Below are 10308 nucleotides of genomic sequence, written 5' to 3'. Positions count from 1 at the left end.
CGGCGAGGCAATTTTGTTTGCCAGTCGTGCGCTGGATATCGCCAATGAAAAAATTGACCCATCGGTTGTCGTCGGCGCATTCTAGGTACGTTGGCGTGTAATGACTGACGTGGCGCACATGCACTCTTAGCTGTTCTCTGTGCAGGCACAGGAGCGGGAACAGATCATGCCTTGTGAAGCAGTCATACTCGCAAAATGGATCCATGACTGTCACCTCCCAGCAGCAAAGGTCCTCGTCTCCTAGCTAGGGTTGGCACTCACCGCAGGCACACCTATGGCATATAATGGGATCACTAGACCCATTCTATCTCATTGCAATAAAGAGTTCAGTCAGTTTTCCTTACCATTCACCTTCAGAGTGCGGAAGCCGCACCTGCCAGCTCGGGCTGATCTGGACGTGTGGATCACGCGGCAAAGCCGGCGGATCGAAGGCGAGAGGGGAATCGTCGAAGTCGAATTTCAGGTCGCTAGGGTCTATGTCTGACGACATGCTGCATTCCGAGTATGACATTCTTGTTCACGACGGCTGAACGAGCACCATTTGCCAGCTGACAAGGCGTTTATCCTTCGCGCGGTTCGCGGCGGGCCGGCGTGATGGGAATTGTCAGCCTACCCGTGACGTCACGCTTGGATGGTAGGGAAGAACTAGGGAAACGCTAGGGGGAATGCAGGTCACCGCAACTTTGGTTTGGTGTGTCACTGATTGTGGGTTTTTAATTACCCAGAGTGAATCTGGGAACACCATGTAGCATTTCGGAATCAGGAAACCACCAGCTTTCAGACAATACTCATGGTTTACATAGCTCAAAAAGTCGGCGGAGTTCCCCTTTAAGGACCGGACCGGTTCCGAGCGTTGCAAAGGCCTTCGGCGAGAAGATTTGTCTTGCGGTTCGGACTTTTAGCGGTATGACGGCGCGAAGTGGCTCCCGTTCTGAACTGATCTTTACCCCGTGTTTGCTGTCGTTTGTGGCCAATGAAGTGTCATGCCGAATTAGTGTTCAAAAGCGCAGCCAATGAGATGCGAGCCGTCCTGGCTGCCCGCTTCATACAGCCTATCCAGAAGATGGCTTAGTGGCACCCTCTCGAGCCGTCGACACCGAGTGCGGCAGCCGTGAGCGCTCCCTGAGCTCACTACCCCTCCTCAAGTTCATGGCCAATCAAGCGACCAAGGACGTCATGAAGGAGGTTATTTTTTGCTTGCTTTTGTAATTTTAATTTTCCTATAACTTTTAAAATAAAGCGAAACATTAAAAAACATTAAAAAAAAGTCCTTGCAGGGCCCTTAACATGCCTCTCCTCTCATCCGTTGACTGCCGCTCTGTCTTCTCACTTCCGGCGGCCGCGTCTCGTGGCGATCTGCTAGGCTTTGTCAGGCCTCGAGATCGACCTAAAGGTGGCGCTACTGTCGCGCTATCATCATCATCAAAGCGGGGATAGAAGCATTGCCGCCCCATAGGCTCTCCACGCTCGCGCGCAAGGCGGTGTAGATTCTTGCGTTTATTTTGTCGCATGTTATCGGTGGGAAAACAATTTTAGCGGAAAATGGTGCGATACCGTTCGGTGCTTCATTGAAGATAGAACTGTGTCACCAGAGTACGACCTAAAGTTTTGAAAAAATCGCTCGTGTGAATGCGCCGTCTGCTCTAGGCAGACGTTGGGAAGCATGGACCACGGCGAATCCCTGTCTCCGGTTGAACTGCACTATTTATGTTAAATATTTATTTCTTTTGAAATAGATGTATCGGTTCAGCAGCGTCGGAATTCAACAAAACAATGAATTCCAATCCGGATAACATGATACTGGTACTGTGGGCTGTGCAATCGCAGATCTATGTTGTTGTTTTTTTGTTTGTTTTTTAGTTTTTGCAGTAATAAAAATATTTCACATGAAGAGAACTTAGTTCTGTATTGTAAATTGCTGTGCTTTTGAGTTCCGCTGCAGCCAATCTGTCCCTTTACTGTGCCATATTGTGGGTAGGTTTTTCGGAGTTGGAACAATTCCACTATTTCTAATATATATGCCGTGAGTGGAACAAACGAGTGTAACCGATCGTGCGTGTAATTAGATGCTTTTCTCGGTAGTGTGGGTTCACCCGCTTCAATTTTCTCGGTGAGGGCTGGGGATATCGAAAGGCGAATATTATAAATATATCGCTAAATGATCTTCTATTCAAACATAATAGACTCATCAACTCAGACAAATGACCCGCACCACGGCACAGACAGCATTGGCCGCAGCGACTCTCTTTTACCGATGACAGCTAGCGACTGTCACGAGACCTTCCGATCACACTCCGCCCTCGCCGTATATCGGGACTGGGCAGTTAATCGATTATTCGAGTGATGCATTGATTGCGATTTCCTTTTGCCGTTTAATCGGAATATTGTGCTTGCGAAAGTCAGAAAAAAAAAGATATAAATGAAGGGAAGAACATAAAAAACAAGAACGAACAAGAAGTTTCCCAACTGGCAGCAAACGTTCTTCCCTTTATTCATATGACCCTTACCAGCACACTCCTCATTCCAAGTAAGTAAAAAAAAAAATGTCTGCTTTTATATTTCTGACGTATTTCTTTCTTTTGGGAAAAGGGCTTGCACGGTAAACCATTTCACCATACTTGTGATTGTCATCGAGGGTGATTATACTCTTCAAATAATAACTTTAAAAAAAAAGTGAAAGCCGTTTACAACTCCCTGTAACGCCGAATCGGAGCGCAGCTCTTGAGGAGGAGCAGTGAAGGGTACTGAGGGGAGGGTAGACCCCTCCTCCTTCTCCTCCTCCTCCCTCATTCTTTAATATGCTCCGGGGGGGGGGTCACGTGACCTTGGGGGGAGGGGTGTCACGTGACTTCGGGGAGGGGGTCACGTGACCTCGAGGAGGCGTGACCTCGGGGGTCACGTGGGGGTCACATTGGGGTCACGTGACCCTGAGATGACCTTGGGAGGGGTCACGTGACCTCAGGGGGTCCGTGACATTGGGGGTCACGTGACCTGGAGGGGTCACGTGACCTTGGGGAAGAGACCACGTGACCTCGGGGTCACGTGACCTCAGAGGGGACACGTGACCTGGGGTCACGTGACCTTGGGGGTCACGTGACCTTCAAAGGGTCACGTGGGGTCATCTTGGGGTCACGTGACCTTGAGATGACCTTGGGAGGGGTCACGTGACCTGGAGGGGTCACATGACCTTGGGGGTCACGTGACCCCAAGATGACCCACGTGACCCCCAAGGTCACGTGACCTTGGGTGTCACGTGACCTTGAAATGACCTTGGGAGGGGTCACGTGACCTTGGGGTGACCTTGGTTACGCCGACGCCGACGCCGACGGCGACGGCGACGCCGACGCCGCTCAAGCCGGGAACGGGTCCCTAAGAGCTGCGCTCTAAAAATAATTTACTTTAAAAGGATTCCCGTGTTCATATTTCTTTAGGCGTCACAACGTGAAGTTTAAAATGCAAATGCAATATACCATTTATGACTTGGTAAAAATAGTAAAAACAATCTGTAGTTTGAACGTCTCAATTCACGGATTTAAAGATTGATATAGTCTATTAAAGGGGGTGGCGATCAGTCGGGTCAATTTGTTAATAAGGCCCCAACTCCAATCAATATTCGACGTTTTATGAAAGCCATGGAGTGTGCGAGATAAAGATATGTGGGACCCTAAATTCTACTAACCACGGCATTAAAATTATGCAAGCATCCCACTTTATGTGTATCGCTTTGATGGATTTCCACGCGTGTGAAACGATACAACACAGAAACAAGAACACGGACATCAAACATTTAATAAGGAGGGTCCAGCTCAGCCTCAAACGGGATTACGTCGTAGAGATCCATGCTTCTAAACGTGCGCTCGTAGCAGACGACGCACGGCGGTATCCCCGCTTTCGCAAGTTTCCAATTTCGGCCGCACGGTGGCAACACGGTTCGACCTCGAGGCGAATAGAGGAGGCTGTGGTATAATATACAACCGCGAGCAAACCCGCACTTCAGCAGCTTTCAGAACCGCATTTCTAGCGTGTGCGCTCGTTTTGCGGAAAAACGCTTCGAAGCAGCGACCTACCTCGAGCTCTCGTGCCTGAGGCAGAGGCTGCAGCGTCAGCAGAAGTACGAACGAAGCATGCCTGGTGCTAGGGTAATGCACGCGTTTCAAAAGTCACGTGACTATTATTAGAAGGTCCGAAACGCCGCACTGGAGCGGAACAGCTGACACCGCGGAAAGTGCGAAGTCTAACGCTACACCATAGAGTAATCTACACAAGGGAAAGAGTGGCCACTCGAACCGTTTCGCGGCCCAGCGTTTAGTTTTCTCACCGACCGCTAAGTGGTGCCAGTGTGCCAAAGAATGAAAATATTTCGTGAGGTTTGTTTTAAATAAATACTCAAGTTTTAATTTTATTATATTTAAAATTGTTGCAAGCATCATAAACGGTGAAATAGTTTTTGTTTACTACGTTAAGAAGATCACGTGATGTACGGGCCAGTTCCGGTTCCTGCAGTTGCTCTGAGAAAGCGGCTGGAGTGGCTGGAGCGGGACGGACGGACGGACGGACGCGTGCGTGGACGGCGTGACCGCATGGTGCATGACACCTGTCAACCCGTTTTGTGTTGAGCACATGTGAGCACACCGAGCAGAATGTGAGCACAACGTGGATATTGTCTGCGCCTAACAGGTTTCTTCAGAAGGTAAGACGTTTTCTCATTTCTTTGCTCTTGCTTAGTCGCGAGCAAAACACAGCGTGCGCAGACAAGGGCAAGAGAAAAAAGCGAACTGTATCGTGTCCGTTTGTTTTACCCGTTATTTGCATGCTCAGAGGTCCAACAGACGCTGCGAAATAAACCTCAGACAGCAGCCGGCTTTTCCCGTGTGTGTGTTATTATTGTTACATGGGCTGCGCTATCGTACTAAGAGCTACGAATATTTGTGTTTATATCTTTAATTTTTTTTTCTTTCTCAGATGCCCTCCGGTTGCTACTACTGTAGCTACTGCTGTGTCGCATCGTGTAAAAACAACGGTAAAACGCACAAGAAACCCGGCACAAAGTTTTTCCGAATCGCACGTGACGCAAGGTAGGTTGGCGTGAGCTCCTTCTTGTCAATAGTTCCTTGGAACCATTTGCATACTTGAGCATGTAAAAAAATCCCAATAATTTATTTTTCTTCACAATATAATTAATTACTACAATGCGATTTTAAATCAAGCGCTAAAGTTGACTGGAAGCCTTAACTGTAATGTGGGGATTTGGGCTAAGCGATCTCAGGTCAGTTATACTAATTTTAGTACTGCATTACCACTTTGTCTTTGAAGATAAAAACTGACAAATTAAACTTATAAGACAAAATTGTTAAGGAAAAGAAGCAGCCCTTGATTTGTCTCATACATAGCTTGAATGTATCGTCTTTAATGTGGCTCTAAATTGGGGTTATAAAGGTGCTGCTTCATGGTGGGGTGAATTTTCGTGCTTTTTTTAATGTGGCTCTAAATTTGAGTTATAAAAGCGCTGCTTCATGGTGGGGTGAATATTGCTCTCTGCTGATAATGTCTTTTCCTAAAAAAATGTGAATGTGCACCTGCTGTTAACTAGCTATAAAATGACCTGTTGTTGGGCGAGTTGGTGAACGTTAGAAATCAAGTTTTTTGTGCGAAAGGACAAACACAAGGGTGGACAACAAGCACAAGCGCGCTTGTGCTTGTTGTACTCTCTTGTGTTCGCCCTCTCGCGCAAAAACCATGATTTCTTAGTTGACCTACTTCTGCACTACTCTAGAGCAGGAACCCATATTTGTCTGTGTGCATTGAAACATCCAAAGCAAACCTGCCAAATAAAAATATGTCCCCATCGCTTGCAAGCGGAGCCAAAATGTCGAAGAGAGGGTTGCAGATTGGCATCTGACATTTTGTTCCAAAGTGTACATTTAACACATTGAAAAACAATATATATTACAGGTCAAAATCTTGGCTCGACTATGCCAAGAGGTATGATCTTCTTGGAAAGTCGGCTTCGCAACACTATGCCACCTATCGCGTCTGCAGTGATCACTTCACTGCAAAAGATTTTATGGACCCAGGGCAAACAACCCTAGTGCGATCAGCTGGGCCTACTGTTCGTCCTCCCATAAACTGGGCATCTGCAATAGGTGATTGTAATAATGTGTTTCCCTCATATACACAAAGGTATAAGTAACTTCTCTATGTAGGCTAATAAGCCCATTCTTCCAGGTCCCACTCAGGCAACCAGCTCATCTGGCCCTTCACTCCAGTGCAGCTCCGTCGCAGCGAGTCGTTCTGTGCTTGCTAACAGGTTATCTCGTCATGGTGCACCTTTCCAGACCAGGCAGAGCCCGACAGACTGCAGAATTCACCACTTCCATGTAGCTCCGCAGTAATGCACTCCGCTGCACTCGGTAATATAGAGTTATTTTAAAGCACCAGCCTGTGCCTAATATGCGCACTCTTCCAGACCCAAGTCAGGCAACCAGCTCTTCTGGTCTTTTCGCTGGCCACTGTGGTCCAGGTCAACACTGTAAGTGTCCCATTTTGCTTTCGCCACTTTTTAAAACATATTTGTGTGAACCTCTATAACCAGTGGATAATACAATCTGTCCTAGAAGGATCAGTTTAAAGAATTCTAGGTCTCTTTATAAGCTATAGTCTTTGCTTCATGTGTGTGACATACCGATCTAACCATTTTTATTACTAATGACTGGGGAGGTGTGGGAAACTGGAACACACATATCAAGAGGAGGTTTCAAGAGAATTCTTCATGGCTGTTTTGCGTTTTTCATGCTATTTCAGCCTTTCGAACTTGCAAGGTTATCAAGGATTTTGCGTGAAGACATTTAGTACCGAACATTTTACATGACTAGTAAAAGAATAACGTAATTGGTGGTCAGAAGTTTCACTGGCTTTGTCAGTGCTTAAATGGTAAAGCACAAGAAGAAAATTCAAGCTTCACTCCACACCTTACCTGGTATGCTACTGGTTAGTGGTGCTTGTACTGGTTAAATCGTATCGCACTTATTGCAACTGTTTTCAATCTCACTGACTTGTTGCCATTTTTATAGCTGGTCCAAACCATCCTGCACCTGTTTTCCGCAAGCTCACGAAAAGGCCCGAGGACGTTATCAAGCGACTCCAGGCGAGAATTTCCAGCTACAGAAAGGCGATAGCCAGACTGCGGAAACAGCAGCTGAAGACGCCTCAGGCAGCTTCTCAAGCTCTGGAAATAATTCGGCCTCATGTTTCTGAAGAGGTATTTCACCTCATATCATCGCATGTAAAGAATAGGTCGAAGGGCAAGGGGAAGCGATTTTTACTGTGGCTGAAGAAATTTGCGCTCCATCTGAATTTGCATGGACCGCGGGCATACCGATTTGTGTCTTCAGTGTTCACGCTACCATCTCGGCGTTCACAACGAAGGTGGCTAGCCAATGTCAAAATGACGCCAGGTATCATTCCAGGCATCATGTCATCGATTGTGTCAAAAACAAAGTCATGGAATGAACGCGACCGCATTTGTACCTTAGTTTTTGACGAGATGATGTCGAAAAAGAACTTGTCATACGATGTGGCGCAGGATGTTGTCCTCGGATTTGCAGATGATAGTGTTGAGCGAACTTCCAGTATTGATGACAGAGCCCAGGTTTTCCTCCTCTCTGGAGTTTCCCGGAGGTGGGTGCAACCTGTAGCATATACTATTGGGCATACGTCAACACCATCCTGTGTAACTCGTAACCTGCTTATGCCACTGATTGAGCAGCTGAAGGACATTGGCATTACAATCAAAGCAGTGGTCTGTGACCAGGGTGTCTCCAACGTAAGTTTGGCGCACCAACTTGGAGTGTCTGTTGAGCAGCCATTCTTCAAAGTAAAAAATGCAAGTGTCTATTTTATTTTTGATGTCCCGCACCTGATAAAGATCACCCGTAACAACCTGCAAGCTTACAAGCTTCACATCGGGAGTGAAAATGTACACTGGAACTACATTGTGCAACTTTACCACTCCACGCACGAGATGCGACTACGATTAGCCCCGAAGCTGACAGACCGGCATATTTACCAGAAACCTTTCATTAACATGAAGGCGAAACGTGCGACTCAGGTCCTCAGTTCATCAGTATGCGTTGCACTTTTAGCTCTTGTGTATGCCAGACAGCTCCCTGAGGCGGCCATTTCCACGGCATACTTTTGTGACCGCATGGACAAACGTTTCGACTGTCTTAACAGCTCGAGACAAGAAGAATCTGAACAAAAGTTACGCTATGCGATTAGAAAAGGCGACACTGAAATCGTTGATTTCCTTTGCAACCAACTTCCATGGGTGGCAGCCTGGAAGTTTGAGGGTAGACGGCAGCCACAAACAGTCACTGGGTGGCAGGTTACTAATAGGGCCGTCCTCATGCTCTGGGAGGATATTTCTGAGAAATATAACTTCAGCTTTCTTTTGACACGGCGACTGCAGCAAGATGCCGAAAATATTTTCGGGCAGATGAGGCAACAACACGGCTGCAACACCAATCCTAATGTGTATCAGTTTACTTGTGGACTGAAGCACATTGGGATTAGGAAGCTCCTAAAGCTCTCGAAAAAGGAAAATGTTGAAGATGGCAACACTAACCTCCTTCAGGAGATGACCCCGTTTTCACTAGAGACAACCTCAATCGCTGATGCCGTGGAATGTGCCCCCGTGGACGACTTCCCTCCATTGGACGATATTTCGGAACTCGCATCAAGTAAAGACTCTAACATAATAGACGACTCTGCCACCTATTATGTTGCAGGATTTCTAATCAAGCTGTTCCTGGAAAAAAGTTCACAGGGTTGTCTCTGTTCTGGGTCACTGAGGAAAGGGTCTGACAACTTGAACTGGCCCCACCAGAATTTTACAATACTTAAAGCTTTCCATATACCAAGAAAGATGTTCGGCAACTTAACTGTGCCATCAGAGTCTACTTTCACTTACATTCAGAGCCTGGAATCTCACTTTATGTGTGTTATAGAAAGCGTAGCACACCTGCGCAATGTCTGTGATGTTTTGTATCACCATCTGGTCGCGTATTGGTTTTTTTTGCATTTATTCTCCGAGGAGTGCCAGCGGAGGTTTTTGAAGATGTTTTGCAGGGTGCGGTTGTGCTGGCATGTGCGCTTTATTAATCGAAACTTGGAAAAAGTTCGGTTGCATTCTTCTGTTCCTGGCGCTCAACTCGACAAGTTCAAAGCTTAGTATGGTATGGTGTTTCAGGCGCCTATAAAAGAACGATCTTTAATTGGGTTGTGCAGTTTGCATGCCGATTATATTTCTGGCTTTCTTTCAACTTTATAATGCAGGACATAGTTTTTTTATATACGGGATGAGGACGTTTTGTAGCAAAGTGATCTTTGATGGGTGCGTGCGTGGAGTATATGCCGAACATGTCCGACATGTTAATGTTTTAATCAATGTGCCCTGTATATTGACCAAATGTTGTGTCTGTTACTGTTACTTTGGTAACAGAATTCTTGTATATTTAGAAAAAATCTGTTACTTTGGTAACAGATTTTTTGTATATTTTTATTACCTAACACTGTTAGGTGGTTTGACCTTAGCTGCCTGTTCTTGCTGTAATTTTCCACATGCCCTGTACTAGCATTGCTATATTTTCTGCTGTACACTCATTGTGTTGAATATGGATGGGAATGTTGAATATTCCCTGGGTCTGTATGAGGTCCTTTTTGTTAGCCTACAAGAAGTGTTAGGCTGCTCCAAATAGTGTACTGTATATTGACATTGAATCTGCTTCTTTGAATTCTGTGCAGTCTAGGCTGTGCTCTAATAGCGTAAACGAATTAATCTTCGCGTGGACCTAACTTTCGCAAATATCGCGATTTGATCAAGTTCACAAGAAATTGGTAACGTGAATAAGTTGCCCTATGGATATGAATACATGCAATGTCACTCACGGTGGTGAAAGTTTATGCCCGCGAAATATTCCCGAAACTGGCACATCGCTAAATGTCGAGCTCGCAACAATAAGTCGCTTACAGTACTTGTTAATGACAGCTATGGCCACATGTCCACATTACTGAAACTGCTCAGCATTGTGACAACCAATGATTAATTCAATAAAACCGTTTAGCATCACTGGAAAGTTCTGGTTTGGAGTGTTGGTAAATGTGGGACTCTTGTAACGTTACTTCTTTATATGAATGTGTGTGCCCTCATGAAGAATACTTCGCGATTCTGAATTGTTCAAGCGTTCAAGTCTGTTTATGATTGACCTCAAAATAAATCATTCTGAAGCACTTTTTGTTGTTGCCTGAAAA

At 45.9% G+C, this 10308-nt stretch overlaps 1 protein-coding gene across 1 annotated transcript; it reads left to right on the top strand.

Moving 5' to 3' along the window:
* Window positions 1–4650: 4650 nt before the first annotated feature.
* LOC115313868 lies at window positions 4651–6361 on the top strand (the record flags this gene model as incomplete). The annotated part of the gene is made up of 5 exons (XM_040223515.1): window positions 4651–4690; window positions 4963–5075; window positions 5953–6143; window positions 6226–6298; window positions 6334–6361. Coding segments are annotated over exons 2-5 (405 nt in total), but the record flags the coding sequence as incomplete, so codon positions are not given.
* Window positions 6362–10308: the final 3947 nt, after the last annotated feature.

The sequence above is a fragment of the Ixodes scapularis genome, unplaced genomic scaffold (genome assembly GCF_016920785.2).
Source record: "Ixodes scapularis isolate PalLabHiFi unplaced genomic scaffold, ASM1692078v2 PGA_scaffold2__306_contigs__length_199485367, whole genome shotgun sequence".
In the NCBI taxonomy this organism is placed as follows: domain Eukaryota; kingdom Metazoa; phylum Arthropoda; class Arachnida; order Ixodida; family Ixodidae; genus Ixodes; species Ixodes scapularis.
This window is presented reverse-complemented; position numbering and strand designations above follow the sequence as displayed.